Source organism: Dendrobates tinctorius, unplaced genomic scaffold (assembly GCF_039654945.1).
Source record: "Dendrobates tinctorius isolate UK_male_01 unplaced genomic scaffold, ASM3965494v1 ptg000089l, whole genome shotgun sequence".
NCBI classification, from domain to species: domain Eukaryota; kingdom Metazoa; phylum Chordata; class Amphibia; order Anura; family Dendrobatidae; genus Dendrobates; species Dendrobates tinctorius.
In genome coordinates, this window is record NW_027361757.1 from 22431826 (window position 1) to 22454504 (window position 22679).

Genomic DNA, 22679 nt, shown 5'->3' on the forward strand with positions numbered 1-22679 from the left:
CTCTTTAGCGTTATGCAAAGCTAAATCATTGTATGCTTTCTGAGGTTCCTCCATCAAGTATGGCGCCAGTACCTCTGCCCACTATTCTGGCGCCATACTTGCGACCCTGTTCAAAGGGTTATTGGGGTGCGTCCAAATTTGGGGCAGGTGTTGCATTTACTGCATAGGCATACAGTATGGGAGTACCAACTTCCTAATAATGGGAACTTTGCTTTCAGGTGGCCATCCTGTATGTCTGTTCCAAGGGTTATTTTGGTGCGTCTAAATTTGGGGCAGAGCAGGCCTTGTATTCACTTCTTGGGCAAACAGTATGGGAGTACCAACTTCCTAGCAATGGGAACATTGCTTTCAGGGGGCCATCCTGTACGTCTGTTCAAAGGGTTGTTGGGGTGCGCCCACATTTGAGGCTGGTGTTGCATTCACTTCATGGGCAAACAGTATGGGAGTATCAACTTTCTAATAATGGGAACATTGCTTTCAAGCGTCCCTCCTGTACATTTCTTCAAAGGGTATTGGGGTGCGTCCAAATTTTGGGCAGCACTGCCACTCACTGCATACGCAATAACAGTATAGGAGACCCACTATTTATTAATGGGAACAGCAAAGCATAGCTGGCTGATGGCTCTCTAAGAATAGTGAGGGCTGACTGCTGGCCCTTTAAGAATAGTAAAGGCAGCCTGATGACCCTATAAAAATAGGCTTTATGACTTTCAGAGTACCTCCTTTATAATTGAAACAAGATGTGACTGATGATGTGTCACACACCACATGGCCAGATAAGGTTGTAAAATATTAAAATGATATTTCCCAGTGAGTGCAATTGTCTTGGTTGGTTGAAAGCAATGCTAAAGTTCAAAAACGCATCAAAAACATTACGCGGGAATATAGCCCACGGTGTGGAGGAGTATTTTTGTTTTTGGTTATTTATTTTGCCTTATATACAAGTCATTACCCTGGAAAGGATGTTCCTTAACATATTTCCCAGAAAAGTCCATTTTGGTTTCGTTTTGTATATTTTATTATGAGTCTGTAAAAGTGGCGTAAGACTCTGACAACATTGTTCACAGCAGTGACCTGGGAGTCAGAAATGCTTCCAGGGGTCTTCCCTATATTGTTCCCATGTAATTTGAGCACTGTTCCCATAGATTTCTACAATTTCTAGTCCCTCTAAAGACCGCTGGGGGGCTTACATTGGGCTCGTTGCTGGGGTCGACCACCCGAGCATTACAATATGCTTGACCCGAGCAACGAGCACCTGAGCATTTTAGCGCTCGCCCATCACTAGTAATAACATTCATTCTGGAGTGACTAAATATTTTATTGATGAACATGAACGTAGTAGACAAGGATTTAAATGCTATGGTGCTGAAAGAGTAATATGCCATGAAAGACTCTGGAAGAAAAAGGTGTTTTAAAGGGAAATGCTCTGGCTCCTTAAAATGAATACCAAACCCAATTGCTTGTATTTTCGTAATGACACAATGTATTTGTATTGATAATATGAAATTGATGGAATATACTGTACGTGTATATAATGTATTTTATGTATATAAAACGAATTGAGTTATCTGCGTTCTGATTGGTTTGCAATGGTTTTAAATAGATTTTGATGAGACTCTGCTGATACTTCCATGACAAAGGGCAGAAAATTCTTAATGGATACCAAATAAAGAAATATTTTAAAATTCTATAAAATTATATGCCAGTAAGGGCAGTAATGCCCTGATGGCAGTCTTGCATGGTTGTGATGTACACGTACAGTATATAAATAGAAATAAACTCTACCTAGTTGTTTTACTCAATGACATTCAAACAGCCGAATTCTGCAGAACACACACATTTTATTTGTTAATATTTGTAATTACAGGAACGCTAGATTAGATTCGATGAAGATTAATTTCATCTCAAGAAGGCAAATGTACACAAATATCAAAGTATATTGTATAAAATGCTTTTTTAATAGTAATAGTTGTAGAATATATCAGAATGCTAAAATGTAGTTAATCCTATATCTCTACATTCTTTTCAAATTGCCAAGAATCTTCATTATATTTATTCAATAAGTATAATTTAAGCCCTAAATGAAGGGCAATTTGATATCTTCTCCCATGTAAAATTGACTTTTAATTAGTCATTAATTTTCTTATTGTGTAATTTGTAACACTTTGCAGAACCTGTGATTATTATAACAAAACTTATGTCACTTTACTATTATAATACATCATGTTGTATTATTATATATTGCACTATTATATTAGCGATAGAAGAGGAGAACAGCTGACTCGATTATTTCTTTGCTGCTACTCCATCCAACATGTGTTCCATAACCTTCCCAGTCAAAGGCAGCAAAGTCTCCACACTGTCTGGGGTTTCCTTCAGGGATAAAACCTCCTCCACCAATGCAGTGCTGCAAATATAATAAGAACAAATGATAAAAAAAATATCCACTATGTTATTTGTGCAGTACAATTAAAAGTTTTTTCTAGCGCCATTAACTTCATTTTCGAGATGTGACGTCCTAGCAACAGGTTCTGACCAGGACATATGAACTTCCGGCAGTGCATTACCTAATGTATTGGTCAGTAAACAATAGCTGTCAGTCGTGCGCCTGTCTTGATAGATGACTGTAATTAGTGATGGGCAAGCGTACTTGGCACTGCTCGAGGCTTGATTGAGCATCCTGCGGCTCAGGATGCTAAGCACTTGTTCAAGCCTTTGGGTACTCACTCGCCATGCTCGATACTCCGCCTGCTTATTTGGAGCTTGATTTTGAGCCACTAAACATGTGGGGATCGCATGCCAATCACAGTAATGCTGTAGCCATGTTGGCTACTGGCATTACTGTAATTTTCTGGCCGCATAGCGTCATCAGTTCTATACAGGATGCAGTGCCACCATTTTCCTCTCACTGTAAGCGGAAGTAGCTCAGGGAGAGCTGCAGGAGAAGTTATACAGAATAGTGCTGGACAGCGTTCATCTACCTAAGGGGTGGGGAACCTCTGGCCCACGGGCTGCATGCGGCCCGCAGTTGCTTTTCACGCGGCCCCTAGGCAGGTCCCTGGAGTCCCCAATGCTCGGGCGGGAGCTGTATCCTGTCAGCTGCCGGCCCTTTAACCCCCAAGTCCACGGCACGCAGCATTCATTAGAAAGCGCTGCCTGCCCTGCTCATGAATGATGACGTTGTCTGGGTGGGCGGGGTTAGCGTCTGGGTGGGTGGGATTAGCGCCCAATGCTCTCCCGTCCACATGTCCCGGAAGAGGAGATGCTGCCAGAGAGTCCACAGTGATCTCTGTGTGTGCCCGCAACTCTGTGTCTCCCCGGGGATCTCTGTGCTGGCAGCTGTGTGCTTTTCTACTTGTAATCTGTGCCCTTCAGCTATGTGCCCCCCCAGCTATGCAGCTATGTGCCCCCCAGCTATGTTTCCACATGTGATCTGTGCCCTCCAGCTATGTGCCCCCCTGTGATCTGTGCCACTCCAGCTATATGTCCCCCTGTGATCTCTGTGCCCTCCATCTATGTGCCCCCCAGCTGTTTCCCCATGTGATAGCTATGCCCCCTGTGATCTGTGCCCTCCAGCTATATGCCCCCCCGTGATCTCTGTGCCCCCAGCTATGTGCACCCCTGTGATATCTTTGACTCCCAGCTTTGTGTCCCCTGTAATCTATGTGCCCCCTGTGATTTTTTCCCCGTGATCTGTGCCCCCTAGCTATATGCCCCCCGAAATCTCTGTGCCCCCAGCTATGTGCACCCCTGTGATATCTGTTTCTCCCAGCTTTGTGCCCCCTGTTATTTATGTGCCCCCCTGCTATGTACCCCCTGTGATGTTTGTGCTCCCATTTGCCCCCTGTGATCTGTCACCCAAAGCTACCGTATGTGCCCCCAGCTATATGCACCCCTGTGTTCTCTGTGCCCTACCCCTGTGATCTTCGTGTCACCCCTCTGTGATCTGTCCCCCCCGGTGATCTATGCGTCTCCCTGACGATCCCTGTCCCCCCAGTGCTATATATCCCCCCACAGCTGTACGTGCCCCCCCAAGTGATGTGTGCCGTATTTTTCGCTTTATAAGGCGCTGCGGATTATAAGATGCATTCCAAATTTTGAGGAGAAAAATAGGAAAAAATTTTTTTTAATAAAATGGTGGTGCATCTTATAATCCATGCGTCTTATTGCTTACCGGGGGTGGTGATGGAGGAGGCCGGAGTGGAACATTGCTGCTGGGATGAGGGGGTGTTTTGATGTGCAGCGTGCCACTGCCGGTGTCTGATAATGCCGCCGCCCTCTGTCCTCTGTTGCTTGCCGCCCCGGTGCTGTCCCTCGGTGCTTGCCACCACCGCCACGCTCTGTCCCCCGGTGCCTGCCGCCGCGGTGATCTGTCCCTGGTGCTGCCACCACTGCCGTGCTCTGTCCCCCAGTGCTTGCCACTGTGGTGCTCTGTCCCTGGTGCTTGCCACCACTGCCGCGTTCTGTCTCCCGGTTCTTACCGCCACCGCCGCGCTCTGTCCCCCGGTTCTTACCGCAACTGCCACGCTCTGTCCCCAGGTGGTTGCTGCCACCGCCGGGCTCTGTCCCGTTCAGCGTGGGTGGTCTCTGACACTCCATGCCTGCTTTCCTGTGGATTTCTTCCTGGAAAATGGCCACCGCGCATGCGCAGATGGAGATCTCGGCACTGAAATCTCTGGAGATGAGATTTCAGCGCTGAAATCTCATCTCCCGAGATTTCAGTGCCGAGATCTCCATCTGCGCATGCGCGGCGGGGGACAGAGCGCCGCGGCAAGCACTGGACACCCTCAGCGGCAGCACAGAAAGGTATATCCTCTTTGTAAGACGCACCCCCATTTTCCCCTCAAATTTGGGGGAAAAAAGTGCATCTTACAAAGCGGAAAATATAGTATATTTCCCAGTGTTGCATTTACCCCGAAAGTGCTGTATATCCCCCCGAGTACTGAATATCCTACCACCTGTGATATATATTGCCCGCAGTGATGGAGAAGCAGCTCCAGCTGTTACATTAAGGGTGAGTTACCGTAATCAATTGTTTGACTAAATATACCGGGGTAATTTTCAAGGTGATCATTTTTGTGTGGCCCTCGAATGATGGTAGAAATTTCCAAATGGCCCCCGGATGGAAAAAGGTTCCCCACCCCTGATCTACCTGATTGTGCAATCTTAAATCAACAGCCCTTTTAAGGGCTAATGCAAATAGATTCTATTCTATAATACTGCAGTTAGATAGTTTTAGAGAGGATTTGCTGCTGGAGTAGGAAGAGTGTATTAGGGGCACTTAGAGCAGGCTTGATAGTATAAGGCTACTTTCACACATCAGTTTTTTGCCGTCAGGCAGGATCCGGCTTTTTTTAGAAAAAACGGATCCGGCATAAATTTTGGAGAACTGTAGAAACGGATCCGGTTTTTTGCTGGATCCGTCTCTGTTCCTGGCGGCTGGCCAATTGGATCTGAGCATGCGCAGACTTAAAAAAACCGGATCCGGTGGCTGGATCCGTCTTTTTCTGGATCCGGCGCATTCCGGCGCCCATAGACTTTCATTGTAGCAAAAAGCTGGAAGCGCCGGATCCGGCGCTTCCGGCTTTTTCGCCGGAGACAAAAAACGTTACAGTAGCCGTTTTTTTCAGACGCCGGAATGAGACAAGTTGCCGGATCCGGCAAAAAACGGATGAAACGCAATGCCATCCGGCACGATCCGGCGCTAATGCAAGTCAATGGGGAAAAACCGGATCCGGCATTGCATTTTGCCGGATCCGGTTTTACAAAAAAAAGCCGGATCGCGCCTGAAGGCAAAAAACTGATGTGTGAAAGAGGCCTAACAGTCCTTTGTATTGCTAAGTTAAAGTAACAGCTCTTTTTTAGGGCTAATTCAAATAGATTCTATTCTCTAATGCTACCGCTGAGATCTGAAATAAATTGATGATCCGGTAGCAAAGTAGAGATTATCATGATAGAGACATTTAATTCGGGCTGACTTTGGCAGCACCCAAAAAGTACCCATCCAAAAATTCCTAAACACACCAAACAGGGTACCTTCCCATGTCTAAATTGTGTCGCATGTTCTAATGTCATTAAATCTAATGTGATTACTCACTCAAGAACAGGCAATTCTTACCCAATCAAGGGCTATTATACCTGTGATTCTAACTTCATGGCATATATTGTTAAGTGCCCCTGCGGTCTACCATAAGTGGAAAAAACAACCCAATACATCAAGGACTGAATTGCCAGCCACAAGTCCACCATTACGTGTGGTAAAACATGGCTTTCACTACCACATCACTTTTCTAATGCTAGACACACGGTGTTGCATCTCAGGTCATTGAGCAGTTACCCAGACCCCAACATGGAGAAAACCACATCAAATTTCTTCAACAATGTAAATCCTTCTGAATTCATACCCTCCAGACACTCCACCCTAAGGGAAGAGCACTCGATGAAGGCACGGGAGCGCCAGGTCACTCACACCCATTAAGGTAACCTTCCTACAGAGCCTCTCATTATATCTGACTCAACTCCGCCATCTCCAATTTGTTTGTATGAGACTAGCTGTTAGACGTCAGGTTCATGTCGCTGCACAGCAGGAATCCCAAGCCTTGCATTTGACAGTCTCCCATTCCTCTCTGGCCGCAGAGGAGGCTGCTCAGCAGACACGTCGATCTCAGCACTCTGCTCAGACCAGCTCTGTGGGTTTGGTTTCTGCTGCCACCTCTGGTCCAGCTATAGCAACACATGCTGGTCAGCAGCGAGCTACTCCAGGGACGAAGTCCTCCTTTCGGTCCACTGAGCATGCCCATGGGATGATCTCTCATTGGAGATCGGAGGTCACATGCTCAGGTCCTTCTCCAGCTCGGATTGGACCATCAGAAAGGTCAGGAAGGTCCCAAAAGGATGCTGCTATAAAAGATTCGCATGGCCGCTCAGCCATGCGCTAGTATAGACTGCATTACCAGACTATGAGGAGTGAGTGTTGTATACATGTATGAATGTCTCTGGTGAATGACTCATTAAGAAACCCCTACCCTTGGTACGCATGTTTTGTGCAGCCTAGCCTGTTAAGAACCCAGGCTTAGGTGTAGGTAGAGGCAGAGTCTGAGACTGGCATCAGTGTCCACTGCTGGCTCTGCACGCCACGGTGCACGTGCTCGACACTCCACCATAGTCAGCGTCCACAGGTGCGACGCCACGCGCCCAGAAGGTCTAGAGGGACTCTGACGCCGTGTCCTTGGGGCAGAGTTCTGTGACCGCATTCTGTGCGCTCCCTTGCCGAGCTCTGTGAGCTTTAGGCCGGGGTCACACTAGCAATTAAATCGGACGAATGCAATGCGATAAAAAATCGCATTGCATTCATCCCAATGTTATTCATTGGGGCAGCTCCCATCATGCGATTTTTTGTCGGATCTGTTCCTCGGACCGAGACAATAGCAGCATGCTGCGATTGTCACCTATTTTCGGATCGGATTCGACAATGCAAGTCTATGGATGCGATTAAAAATCGCATTGAAAAAGCACCACATGTGTGACTTGCGATTAAATAATAATAATCTTTATTTTTATATAGCGCTAACATATTCCGCAGCGCTTTACAGTTTGCACAAATTATCATCACTGTCCCCGATGGGGCTCACAATCTAAATTGCCTATCAGTATGTCTTTAGAATGTGGGAGGAAACCGGAACACCCGGAGGAAACCCACGCAAACACGGGGAGAACATACAAACTCCTTGCAGGTGTTGTCCTTGGTGGGATTTGAACCCAGGACCCCAGCACTGCAAGGCTGCAGCGCTAACCACTGAGCCACCGTGCCGCCCTAATTAAATTGTTTAAATCGCAAGACTTCTCCAGGTCAACAGGAAAGAGCATCAGGCATTGACATTGGATGTCAATTTGATGCTTAGATGCCAAAAAAATCGGTTCATCGCCGGAAAATGGGATGACAGACGGATCCCTGGACAAGAATTCTTTGTACGATTTCGTACCGATAAAATGGGACCGATTTTTTAATGGTTGTTTGTGACTCCAGCCTTAAACAGGCTCCAGCACTTATGTTCTGCGGTTGTGCGGCTCTGTGAAGCAACAGAGTCCGCCCCTGTACACACCGGGTGACGCTAACCCGCGTGTGTTTTTCTATTATACCGCCATATAGCGTCTGCCATTACTGAGCAGCAGTTGACCAACCCTGCACGGTGGACCCCGGGCTGCAAATGCACCTTATTACCATCTTTTAATATTTGGTGCGTTCCGCCAGCCCTAACACTAGCTACCTCCATCCTTCCTGTCCGTCCTTCCCTGTCCATATTTAGCAATATGACATATATATTCTCTCCTCTCCATAAACATAGGTACCCTTTGTATTCTAAAATGCCTCCTATTTTCCAAAAATTTAACCTCCTGTCACTTGTTCTGAGGTAATGCAAATGCCCTCTAGGGTTTATATATACGTATACAGTTGAAACCAGTAGTTTATATACACTATATAAAAAGACACGTATGCAGGTTTTTCTCGATATCTAAAATGAAATCAGAATAAACCTTTCCTCTTTTAGGTTAATTAGGATTACCATAATTATTAATATTTGCCAAATGCCAGAATAATGAGAATGAGAGAATGTTTTAAGGCATTTTTATTACTTACTGCAAAGTCAAAACTTCACCATCACGCGCAAGCACATTATTCAAGCACCCGACTCGGTGGGCCGAACTTCTGGGTCCCCAATCAGTGTCTGCGGGTGACACTACTGCCTCTTCCCCTGTGCTATGTGCCTGTCAATCCCCTGTCCAGGACGTAGGCGAGCATGCCTCCTTCTCTGCACCTGTCATTGCATGTACTTAACCACCAACAGCAACAGCATCCACTTCCTTGTCCAAGTGTAGCAATCAGCTGTCCCTACCACAGGCCTTGGATCGCAAGAAAAAATATTCAGGCCCAAACAATAAACAGCCACATTTCCAGACTACTAGCCATGGAAATGTTGCTGTTAAGGCTTATGGACAAAGGCTTTCCACAACCTCTTAGCGGCAGCTGTCCCTTGGTACTTGCTCCCCAGCCAACATTATTTCTCCTGGAAAGCCATCACTGCCTTACACCAGCACGTGTCCCACAACATAACCTGTTCCCTGACTAACGCAGTTACTGAGAGAGTCCACTTAACAACCGACACAGGAACAAGTGCTGGTGGACAGGGATGACACATTTCCCTGATGGCACACTGGGTGAACCTATTGAAGGCCAGCACTGAGTTGGACCTTTGAATAGCGCATGTGCTACCGACGCCTAGAATTTTGGGCGCAAGTGTTATGGACAGGGTGGTTGAACCACTGTGCCATGATTTGATGAGAGCCTGGAATGCATGACTAGGTGCCTCACCAAGTCTGACTTTGGATGCACGACGGCTGAAGATACCAAGATCCGAGAAGGAACAAGGATGCTGGGACCAGGTGCTACCCCAAGACTGACCACAAGTGGATGGCAGCTGACCCCCAAGGGACAGAGGGGAGGAACGGACAGGAATGGTAGACTTGGCAAGTACTGCCTGGCATGGCTGATGCTGATGTACAAGCAGGTGGACACAGCTAATAGACAGGCAGGCAGATGCTGGTGAGCGCAGCAGACATGAAATATAGGGCAAGTATACAGGGATACAAGCACTAGGAACCTGAGTGCATGAAGCAGGCTAAACTAACACGTTGCTCAGGCACCTCCCATAAGGGGGAGGTGCCTTAAATAATAAGTGTCTCCAAGTTATTGGCTGGAAACACTTTAGGATGGCGCTCGCTCGACCTATAAATAGGCTGGACCACGGGTGCACCATAAGCACAGTGCTTGGGGTCTGTGAATAGTGTACAGATCCGAGTGAGTAGCAGTAGCAGACAGGGAAGAGAGTGCGGAGTTGCGGTGGTGAATGAACCAGTGTCTCTGCCAGGGGAGGGAGGAAGAGTGCAGAAATGCCTGCGTTACACCAAGTTCAATAAGGGTTTTCACCTTCTCCAACACAAGTTTCTGCACCCCCTCCTCTTCATTGTCAGAATTATCTTCCCTATCAGTGACAAGTTGGAAGCACTGCAGCACTGTCTCAGGAAACTGGTAACAAGCTCTGCTTAAACTCATATGTTTAGAAGACAAACACCACACCGTGGAATAGTTGTTGAGCGGTCTAACAGACTAGATAGATCTATGACTGTCGCTGCTGAACCTTCAACCGGGCATGGTCATGTGTGATAATGTCCATAACCTGGTGGCAGCTCTGAGGCTTGGCAAGTTCAAACACGTACTGTTATGAATGAGTCACCGGAGGGGGAAAAAACAAAAATACAAGCTAAGTCCAGAAAACCGGAGAGGTCGGTAACTAGCGGATTGCAGACCCCTGATCCTATTCACCACAACTAACAGTAGCCGTGGGGGGTTCCTACGGTGGTCCTAGACCCCTCGTTCACAGCCGGAGAACTACATATGCCTAAAGAAAGAAAGGGGAAATCTAAACTGCCCCAGAGCATACCCCACAGCAATAGACAGCCGCCAACATGTATTGTCGGTGAAAAACAGATGAAAATACAAACACAGACAGAAAGACAGGCTGAGCAAACGATGGGGCCCAACTAACTAGATAGGACAGGACAGAAAAGATGCTGGCTGCAATCTGCAAAAACCCTGCCAAAAATGTCCCAACCGTCAGATAGGAAAAAAGGCCCTGAAGTCGCTAGACTTCAAAATCACTATATCAGCACTCAGGTATATTCTGAAAACAGAGCAAAGAGATCAACTGATCAGAGACAAAAATGGAATTCAGCCAGTCCCAGCAAGGGCTGGCTGAACACAAACACTAAGTAAACAGACAAAATCTCATAGAAAAATAGCAGGGCAAAAACTTAGCTTTTAGTAGACAGGAGCTAAACTGGATGCAAGAGCTCAGAGCAGAAAGGATCACCAGTAACCCTGCAGGGCGTCAGCTGCCTTATATCCACTCAGAGATTCCGGATGTCCAATCATCCTCCACAAGTTCAAATGACAGGTTCTTCCCATCCCAATCAATTTCACTACCTCCTTTCACCAGCAGAGGGAGTTCATCAGACATCAAATGTGAAGGAGAAAATGAACTCACAACAACGTACCATGATTGGCCCAAATGCTCAACTTAGTGGTTCAGCACTTTCTACAAATCTATAAAAACCTACACCAATTTGCATGAGCAAGTCAAGGTACTCCACACTTGCAGCCATCTCCGCAAGTTAGCTACAGCTGCCGCTGGTCTGGCAGTGCTGCAGCACTGCATGCAACTGCCACCTAACCGACTGGTTTGCAACCTGCACGTGTGCTGGAACTCAACATTCCATTTGTTGGCAAGGCTTTGTGACATGGAAATGGCAGATCTGCTTTTAAAAAAACGCTCTAAATACCCATTTTAGAAAGTCAGCTCCAGCTTCATCCGCACTTGCTGTGATTCAGCAGTGCTTGCTGCTTCTTGCTCACCGAATAATGTGTGATGCCCTCAGGCATTTGACCTCTACACTGCAGATGTAGGAAAGGATTGTTCAGCAGAAGAGGGAAGTTGGTGACTAATCTACCATCCAGCATCAACAAGGTTGTCGGTATTCAGTTCTGTGTTCATACATATCATCTGAGGTGTGGACATGGATGTCTGACATGTGTACCATCCTCCAAAACTTTGAGATATCCACCAAGAGGGTGAGCATCAATGACAACATAACTAACGTCTCCATCCTGCTTATCTGTGTTCTAATTTGAATATGGAAAGTTATTATAGAGCGAAAACATACTTACAGTTTAACAGTTTCAAACACAACAGTCCTAAATAATAACGATAACAATAATCCAATAATTAAACACAAATAAAAATACCCTGCTCGTGACAGCTTACAATCTACACTACGTAACAACGATAACAATAATTTAAACCAAACAAAACAATCCTGCTCATAACAACTTACAATCTAAAATGCGGTGGAGGAGCGTAAAGCTACAGGGGTGTATTTACAAGAAGGTATTTACAATGATGTTTGTACTATGATCTTACTGAGGTTCATTGTAAGTGTTGTAGGCCTGAGGACAAGGAAGAGGAGGACAGCATGGTCAGTCGTCCAGTTGGTGAGGACACTGAAGTGTTGCCTGTTAGCAGTCTGGGATGCATTTGGCTGCGTTTCCTGTGACCCTCGCATTATAAACATTTTCGGTGACACTCATTACTGGTTGGTGACACTACTAGACACATGCTACAAGGAGAACTTTCAGTCTCTTCTATGAGAGGCAGAGAGGTGTACAAAAATGTTGCTGTACCAGAGAACCCTTGGAGCCGAATGACTGCAAAAAATTCCCATGTGAGAATGCTGGCAGCAGACGTCTGAGTTTGTTGTACAACCAAGGAGTCCAAGCGACAGAGACAGAAGTACAATCCAGCTCAGGCAGAGGAACAATGGCAAAGTTCATCATGCCGGCACAGAGGCAAGGGGTGCTGGCACAATGAGTGCAATGTTTGGGAATATGCTGAGGGCGTACCTTGCAGATCGTACAAATGTCCACCGGGATACCTCTGTGCCTTTTAATAATTGGGTATCCTAGCTGGACATGTGGCAGGAACGTGGTCTCTACGGTTTGGAGGTCCTGGCCTGCCCTGCTGCTAGCGTTCTGTCAGAGGGGGTTTTTAGTGCCGCTGGTGGAATTACAACAGATAAGCACATCCGTCTATCAACTGACAATGCTGAAAGGCTGACTTTTACAAAAATGAACAAGGCCTGGATTGGGACAAACTTCTGTACACCACCGAATGAAAGCAGCGAAACATAACCTCAAATACATTTTTTTTGTGGAGGTGTATTCTCATGCACCTCTTCACAACCACACATGGGTATCCGCTTCATGATTTAGTCTGTTTGGTGTAATCCTCATCCTTATCCTCATCATCCACAACCAGTACAACACCCGGGTAAACATATTGCGTGATGCAAAAGTCACTCAATTTTTGTGCAAGGGTGTTTTTATGATGTCCTTAACAAATTTGAAACCAAAACAAATGTTACTCCCTCAGGGAGAACTGTCATAAAAATGAGATGTACGTATATTCTTCCCATTTATTCTTATATTTTCCAGTTTTACTATCTGTGGACCATCCTCTTAGGACCTAGTGTCTAGCTCTCCAATAGAAAAATATTGAAATACTATTATATTATACTAGATTATGGCCCGATGCTATCGCATCGGGAGGATGCGATAGCATCACACCTCTTGCCATGTTAACCCTCAACACACACACTCCTCTCACCTTTCACCATCTCCACTCACTCTTTCACTCCACATACGACCCCTTCTCTCACTCTGTCTCTCATACTCACGCCGTCATGGCCGCTGCTCCACGATCCCCGACATCTTCTTCCGCCGGCGCCATCCTGGATCCAGACGTTGTCCACGCCGGCGACATGTTCTTGCGTCGACGCCATCTTGAGTATCGTGAAATCCCGCGATACTCAAGATGGCGTCGCCGGAAGAACATGTCGCCGGCGTGGACGACGTCAGGATCCAAAATGGCATCGGTGAAATCTCGCGAGTTTTCGCCGACGCCATTTTGGATCCCGACGTCGTCCTCGCCGGCGACATGTTCTTGAGGCGACGCCATCTTGAGTATCGCGGGATTTCGCCGATCCAAAATAGCGTCGCCGCAGGAACATGTCGCCGGCGTGGATGCCGTCGGGATCCAAAATGGCGTTGGTGAAATCTCGCGAGATTTCGCCGACGCCATTTTGGATCCCGACGTCCTCCACGCCGGCGACATGTTCTTGCGGTGACGCCATCTTGACTATCGCGGGATTTCGCCGATCCAAAATGGCGTCGCCGCAAGAACATGTCACCGGCGTGGAGGACGTCTGGATCCAGGATGGCGCCGGCGGAAGAAGATGTCGGGGATCGTGGATCAGCGGCGATGACGGCGTGAGTATGAAAGACGGAGTGAGAGAAAGGGTCGTATGTGGAGTGAAAGAGTGAGTGGACGTGAGTGGAGATTGTGAAAGGTGAGAGGAGTGTGTGTATTGAGGAGGAGTGGTGTGTTGAGGGTTAACATGGAAAGAGGTGTGCGGTGACGTCACCGGTTGCAACTGGACGGAAGTTGTTACAACCGGAAGCTGCTTAGGGCATTTATTATTATAGATTTTATTTTATATCCCTGTCTCTGAGCTGTTGCAAGGGACATACATATCTCATTGAACACATTATGGCTTCATATCTATGAACCTGTGATCGCCCCTCCCTTTTCTTTTTTTCTTTCATAGGTGGATTCACATTTTTTATTTATTTGTTTGACTTCGGTATGCTTTATCATTATGTCTCCTCATAGTCTGCCACTAAATCACCAGGGTTAACGTGTTCTGTGCTGCTACAGGCAGTCCAATTTTTGCCAAGGGTGTCTATGATGCCCATAGTATATTTTTAAAATGTACCCCCCATAGGTAAATGTTTGTCAGCCCAGGCACTGTATGTATGTAACGAGAGTCACAGACGGTCTCAAAAAGGAAATTTAGGCCTAAAATGGCTCAATTTTTGGCGCACGAATGTATGAGGCATGTCAAAGATAGACCCCACTCTAAAATGTGGCCTGTTTTTTACAAGAATGCAACCTAGTGCTGTATATAAATAGTTTCACCCAGGAAAAATAAAGAAAAGTGCCTTAACTGGCAAAAACTTTGAGCACACACAGATATGAGCTGCCATGGAGATACCACAACGACAAATGTGTGCCCTGGTTTTTTTTTTTGGTTTGGGCCAAACTAGTGCTGTATATAAGTACAGTTTCACCCATAAAAAATAAAGAAAAGTGCCATAAACTGGCTAAAGTTTGAGCACACACAGATATGAGCTTCATAGAGATACCACTATGACAAATATGTGTTTTTTGGGGGTGGGATTTATGGCCTAACTAGTGCTGTATATAAGTACAGTTTCACCCAGAAAAAAAAAAACGCCATAAACTGTCAAAAGTTTGAGCACACACAGATATGAGCTGCCATGGAGATACCACTACAACAAATATGTGTTTTTTGGGGGTGGGATTTATGGCCTAACTAGTGCTGTATATAAGCTCAGTTTCACCCAGGAAAAAGAAAGAAAAGTGCTATAAAAATGGCCAAACTTTGAGCATACACATATATGAGCCACGGAGATACCACTACAATAAAAGTGTGGCCTTTTGGGGGGGCAAAAATACTGCTGTATTTAAACAAAAGTTACAGCCAGCCCCAAAAAATAAAACAACCGTAAACTGGCCAAAGTTTGAGCGCGCACAGATATGAGCTGCCACGGAGATATCACTTCAATAAATGTGAGGCCTTTTTTGGGGGCTAAATACTGCTATATTTAAGCAAAAGTGACAGCCAGCCACAAAAAATAAAACAGCCGTAAACTGGCCAAAGTTTGAGCATGCACAGATATGAATTGCCTTGGAGATACCACTACAATGAATGTGTGGCCTTTTTTTTTGGGGGGGGGGCAAAATACAGCTTAATTTACACAAAAGTTACAGCCAGCCCAAAAAAATAAAACAGCCGTAAACTAGCCAAAGTTTGAGCACGCACAGACCATAGAATCAGAATCGTAGAGTTGGAAGGGACCTCCTGGGCCATCTGGTCCAACCCCCTGCTCAAAGCAGGATTCGCTAAATCATCCCAGTCAGATGTCTGTCCAGCCTCTGTTTGAAGACTTCCATTGAAGGAGAACTCACCACTTCTCGTGGCAGCCTGTTCCACTCATTGATCACTCTAACTGTCAAAAAGTTTTTTCTAATATCTAATCTGTGTCTCCTCCCATTCAGTTTCATCCCATTGCTTCTAGTCTTTCCTTGTGCATATGAGAATAAAGTTGATCCTTCTACAATGTGACAGCCCTTGAGATATTTGTAGACAGCTATTAAGTCTCCTCTCAGTCTTCTCTTTTGCAAACTAAGCATTCCCAAATCCTGTAACCTTTCCTCATAAGACAGGGTTTGCAGACCGGTCACCATTCTGGTCGCTCTTTTCTGAACTTGCTCCAGTTTGTTGATGTCTTTTTTAAAATGTGGTGCCCAAAACTGGACACAATATTCCAGATGAGGTCTGACCAAAGAGGAGTAGAGGGAAATAATAACTTCACGTGGTCTAGACTGTATGCTTCTGTTAATACATCCTAGAATTACATTTGCCTTTTTTGCTGCTGCATCACTCTGTTGACTCATATTCAGTCTGTGATCTATTAGTATACCCAAGTCTTTTTCACATGTGCTGTTGCTTAGCCCTATTCCTCCCATTCTGTATATGCTTTTTTCATTTTTATTGCCCAGATGTAGTACTTTGCATTTTTCCCTGTTAAAAACCATTCTGTTAGTTGCTGCCCACTTCTCCAGTTTATTTATATCTTTTTGAATCCTCTCTCTCTCTTCTCTAGTATTAGCTATCCCTCCTAGCTTTGTGTCATCAGCAAATTTAATCAGTTTACCCTCAATTCCTTCATCTAAATCGTTGATAAAGATGTTGAACAATACAGGGCCCAGGACAGAGCCCTGTGGTACCCCACTTGAGACATTCTTCCAACTGGATGTGCAGCCCTTTACGACCACTCTTTGGGTCCGATCACTAAGCCAGATATGAATCCACCTAACAGTTGCCTTGTCCATTCCATACTTAGTCATTTTTTCAATAAGGATTGTATGAGATACTTTGTCAAATGCTTTGCTGAAGTCAAGATATACTATATCTACAGCATTTCCTTGATCCACCCAATCAATGATTCTGTCATAGAAGGAAATTAAGTTAGTCTGACATGACTTATTAGTTACAAACCCATGCTGACTCTGTTTAATCACTTCATTCTTATCCAGGTACTGACATACATGTTGTTTAATAATTTGTTCAAAGATCTTTCCTGGTATAGAAGTCAGACTCACCGGCCTATAGTTGCCTGGGTCCACCTTCTTCCCCTTTTTGAAGATAGGAACAACATTTGCTCTTCTTCAGTCTTCTGGGACTTCTCCTGTTCTCCAAGAATTTTCTCCATGAAGATCTTTCATGGAGATACCACACCAGAAAATGTGTGGCATGTATTTCAATTGCACTTGGGGCTAGCTATATTCTGCTAATATATCCCACAGGTAGCGGCAGCAGCACCAGAACTCAGGAAGGGAATGGACCCACTTGATGTATGCAATACTCTATATACACACATACAGTGCCTGCAGGCCGTGCACTGATGTGTATACAGCAACGTACACTCCCCTGCCTGCCTAACACTGTAACCTATATACTTTGGATTTAGTCCTTAGAAGGACTGTTGGTTTAGCTGGATGTGAGTATTTAGGATGGTAGACCCCACACTTACTAAGAAATGCCCAATTCTGACACTATCAAGTCAGCCGTTCTCCCTACACTCTCTGAATCCAGAGCTGAATACCCCGAGCAGGGCGGCGACCGGTCCCTTATACTCCTGATGATGCTGTGCCGCCAACCAATCACTGCACGACCACAACAAAGATGGCTGTGTCCCCCAGATGGGTATGGGTATTTAACTCGCTAGAGTGCGGTGTGATTACAGCAAAAAATCTGTGATTACAAAGCAATGTAAAAGTGAGTATGGATTTTGTCAAAGTAGTTGACCAAGTCAGATTTTTAGGAAAACCTGACATGGGCTTTTATTTTTGGAGGGATTTGCAGGTTTGATAGTGGGGCGAATCCCTCTTTCCACTCTAGGTTTTGGGAGTGGCTCTATGTCCATGGTTCCCATTCAATCTCACAGGGTTGTCTTGTGTCAGTTTGGCTTTGCAAGCTGCAGTGCAGGAGGCTCTGTACAACTCAGGCCTGTGTGAAGCTAACACAGAGCCAGAGACTTCAAAGCAGCTGACGCACCCAAGAGATAAAGCGGTGCCTTTGCCCACAGCATCAGGTTGGAACACAGACTTTTTCTTGAGGACCCGGCTGCAAATCAGAGGATATTGTTGCCCTGTTTATGTGACTTTCTGGAATAAAGGCATTTTATGTTGAACTTTTGGTGGTCCCTGCCTGTCTGTCAAACTGTGTAAACCCCACTGCACTACATTATATATATAGTGTGTCCAAACTTTTGGTCTGTACTGTGTATATATATATATATATATATATATATATATACACACAGTACAGACCAAAAGTTTGGACACACCTCATTCAAAGAGTTTTCTTTATTTTCATGACTATGAAAATTGTAGATTCACTCTGAAGGCATCAAGATTATGAATTAACACATGTGGAATTATATAATTAACAAAACAGGGCGAAACAACTGAAAATATGTCTTATATTCTAGGTTCTTCAAAGTAGCCACCTTTTGCTTTGATTACTACTTTGCACACTCTTGGCATTCTCTTGATGAGCTTCAAGAGGCAGTCACCGGAAATGGTCTTCCAACAGTCTTGAAGGAGTTCCCAGAGATGCTTAGCACTTGTTGGCACTTTTGCCTTCACTCTGCGGTTCAGCTCACCCCAAACCATCTCGATTGGGTTCAGGTCTGGTGACTGTGGAGGCCAGGTCATCTGGCGTTGCACCCCTTCACTCTCCTTCTTGGTCAAATAGCCCTTACAGAGCATGGAGGTGTGTTTGGGATCATTGTCCTGTTGAAAAATAAATGATGGTCCAACTAAACGCAAACCGGATGGAATAGCATGCCGCTGCGAGATGCTGTGGTAGCCATGCTGGTTCAGTATGCCTTCAATTTTGAATAAATCCCCAACAGAGTCACCATCAAAGCACCCCCACACCATCACCTCCTCCTCCATGCTTCTCGGTGGGAACCAGGCATGTAGAGTCAATCCGTTCACCTTTTCTGCGTTGCACAAAGACACGGTGGTTGGAACCAAAGATCTCAAATTTGGACTCATCAGACAAAAGCACAGATTTCCACTGGTCTAATGTCCATTCCTTGTGTTCTTTGATGGCCACTTGTTTTTCTTCACTTAGAATTTGTATTATGGCAAGAAAAAAGCAGCTAACAGTCTATTCAGTAGAACTATCAGCTGTGTATCCACCAGACTTCTGCACAACACAACTGATGCTTCCAACACCATTTATAAGGCAAGAAATCCCACTTATTGTGACATCTGTCTGTGGATCTGGACTGCAGTAGGGACAGCACCCCGAGAAACCCCGAGACCCTTAACCCCTATACAGGAATCTTGAATTGTAGCAAGGCCCAGGGGGTGGCTGTCTGGTGGAGCAGTGCGCCAGAGCAGGACGGTCGCCAATAGGGAAGATGGCAGGGAACCAAAAACGTAGTCAGAAACTGGGAGAGCAGCGGAGGTACAGAAACAGCAGGCAGTGGCAGAGTCGACAGTCCAGGCCAAGGTCACAAAACGGGAGGGCGGCAAGGTACAAAAACGGCAGGCAGTAGCAGAGTCGAATATCCAGGCCAAGGTCACAAACCGAGAGAATAGCAGAGGTACAAAATCATCAGGCAGTAGAGGGGTCAGAAATCCAGGCTGAGGTCAGAGTCAAACAATAGCAAATCACACAGTAGCACATAGGGGAACCAAGAATATATCCGGCGGCTTACAAGACCAGTCCCAAGGTATTTGAGGGATCAGGTCATCCCTCACAGGCTCCCAGACTGATGATGTCATCAGGACCGCCCCCAGGTCCAGGCCAGATGGTGATGCATCAACTCCTTCATGACTGACAGAGGAGTGGAGCCTGCGTCCATCAGATGCCTGCGCAGGAGCCCCTTCTCTGTCGCCACCATCACTCGGGGGTGAACCACGGCACCTCCCAGTGGCCGAGGCAGGAACAACAGGCCCCAAGTCTGACGGCGATGTGACTGTCCGGCGCCTCCTAGTGACCGAGGCTGGGACAGCAGGCCCCGAGTCTGATGGCGACGTGACAGTACCCCCCCTCTAAGAGGGGCCTCCGGACCCTCAAAACCCGGTTTGTCAAGGTGAAGGAGATTAAATCTCCTAATTAATGCTTTGGCATGGATGTTCCCCGCGGGGATCCAGGACCTTTCCTCCAGGCCGTAGCCCTTCCAGTGTACAAGATACTGTACGGAGCCTCTCGCAAGGTGGGAGTCAAGGATACCCTGGACTTCATACTCCAAGGTACCCCTGACCGAAACAGGAGGAGGAGGAGACTGGACAGGGTGAATTGGGGAGTGATACAGCTTGAGGAGAGACTTGTGGAACACGTTGGGCAACTTAAATGACTACCGGGTTAATCACCTCTATAATTTCGTATGGGCCAATAAATCTGGGACCCAGTTTGGCAGACGGCACTTTAAGCTTGATGTTTTTGGTAGAGAGCCAAACCTTGTCTCCAACTCCCAGGTGCGGCCCCTTAGATCGCTGTCTGTTCACAGCCGAAGCCTGTCTAACCTGGGCCCCTTTCAAGTTCGAGTTTACCTCAGACCAAATCGTTTTTAAGCGATGTATATTTTTCTCTACCCCAGGGAGCTCCGACATCCTGGCCGAGAATGAGCCAAAGCGCGGATGCAGTCCATGGTTGCAGAAAAAGGGGGTAGTCTTAATGGAGACCTGGTATCGATTATTTAGGGCAAACTCAGCTAATGGCAGATGTTCCACCAAATCGGACTGATGTTCTGACACATAACAGCGGAGGTATTGCTCCAGATCCTGGTTGGTAAGCTCGGTTTGACCATTGGTTTCGGGGTGGTAGGCACAGGAGAAGGACAACTCAATACCAATGCGTTTGCAGAACGCCCTTCAGAATTTTGAGACGAACTGGGTACCTCTGTCGGACACATTATTTACCGGAGCACCGTGAAGAAGTACAACATGCACAACGAACAGTTTACTCAAGGTTTCGGAGTTAGGTAACCCAGACAGGGGGACAAAATGACATTGTTTGCTGAACCTGTCCACCACCACCCAGATAGACGTTTTTCCATCTGAGGGCGGCAGGTCCGTAATGAAGTCCATGGAGATGTGGGTCCATGGACTTTCAGGGGTGGGCAAGGACTGGAGCCAGCCAGCAGGGCGATTATGGGGGGACTTGGCGCGGGCAAAAACTTCACACGCTAAAACATAGTCTTTACAGTCCTTAACCACCGTCGGCCACCAAAAGTTCCTAGTTACCAATCTGGTGGTATTATTGAGACCAGGATGGCCTGCCAGAACAGAGTCATGTGATTCTTTAAGAACTTGTAGGCGAAACGTAGCCGGGACGAACAATTTTTAGGGGGGCGTAGTGTCAGGAGCTTGTTCTGGGGACCTACGGATCTCCTCCAGAAGGTCCAAAGACACTGCCGACACAACGATCCCATTGGCCAATATCGGGACTGGCTCACAGTCCTCAGCTTGTGAGGGGCAAAAACTGCGAGAGAGGGCATCGGCCCTCACATTTTTAGTACCGGGGCGAAAGGTGATTAAAAAAATCAAACCTAGAGAAGAACAAGGCCCACCTAAAGGGCTGTCACATTGTAGAAGGATCAACTTTATTCTCATTTGCACAAGGAAAGACTAGAAGCAATGGGATGAAACTGAATGGGAGAAGACACAGATTAGATATTAGAAAAAACTTTTTGACAGAGTGATCAATGAGTGGAACAAGCTGCCACGAGAAGTGGTGAGTTCTCCTTCAATGGAAGTCTTCAAACAGAGGCTGGACAGACATCTGACTGGGATGATTTAGCGAATCCTGCTTTGAGCAGGGGGTTGGACCAGATGGCCCAGGAGGTCCCTTCCAACTCTACGATTCTATGATTCTATGATTCTTGCCTGTCTAGGATTTAGTCTTTTAGCTGACTCCAGGTAGGTCAGGTTCTTGTGATCAGTAATTACTGTGATCTTATGTTTGGCGCCTTCGAGGAAGTGGCGCCATTCCTCAAAGGCCCATTTGATTGCCAATAATTCCCGATTACCTATATCATAGTTTTTCTCAGTGGCAGAGAATTTGCGGGGAAAAAAAGCACATGGGCGAAGCTGAGTGAGGAATGCAGTGCCTTGCAATAGCATTGCTCCCACTCCGACTTCAGAGGCATCTACTTCTACAATAAATGGGCGGTCCAGATTAGGCTGAACCAAAACCGGGTTGGCCACAAAGCACTCCTTTAGCGTAGAAAATGCCTGAATTGCCTCAGGGTGTTATGAACTGCGGAACACACTAAATAAAAATATAAATAAAGTGTGTTCGCTGCTCGGGGTCCACCGTGCGGTGGTTGGAAAAACTGCAGCTAGGTGATGACAGAGCAATATGGTAGTGTGCACAGAGTTTGACGTCACCCGAGTACACAGGGCAATCTCTGTTAACTCACAGAGCTGCAACACAGAGAGAAACACAATAAGTCTGAGCCTGTTAGTGTCACAGATACTCAGAGTAACACACACGGTAATGCGGTCACAGGAGTAGCCCAAGATGGCGGTACTACGTCCGTCTAGACCTACCGTAGCTATTCGTGTGTCAAGCATCGCAAACGCGGATGCCCAAATAAGCTGCTACTACAGCGCGGCGTGAATAGTGCCGCAGAGTGACACCGCTGAACAGCAGGCGCGATGTCTGACGCTAGCAAGTGTGCCTGGAGCAATGGTGCGCTGGCACTGGCTAAATAGCTCAATCCCACACTCAGTCGCAATATCCAAGGAAAGGGGTTTCAAATGAGTCATTCACCAGATCATGCATCCATCAACATACACACAGCAGCAAGTATGACTATACTAGCGCATGGCGGAACA

The 22679-nt window shown here is 46.3% G+C and overlaps 1 protein-coding gene across 1 annotated transcript in view; it reads right to left on the reverse strand.

The window, feature by feature from the left end:
• Window positions 1-1821: 1821 nt before the first annotated feature.
• The window catches only part of LOC141098266 (intelectin-1-like), a 58235-nt gene continuing 37377 nt past the window's right edge, over window positions 1822-22679 (reverse strand). The window contains exon 7 of the mRNA XM_073585901.1: window positions 1822-2407. Within this exon, the coding sequence (XP_073442002.1) occupies window positions 2255-2407 (153 nt within the window). The 3' untranslated portion in view covers window positions 1822-2254. The remainder of the gene's footprint in view (window positions 2408-22679) is intronic.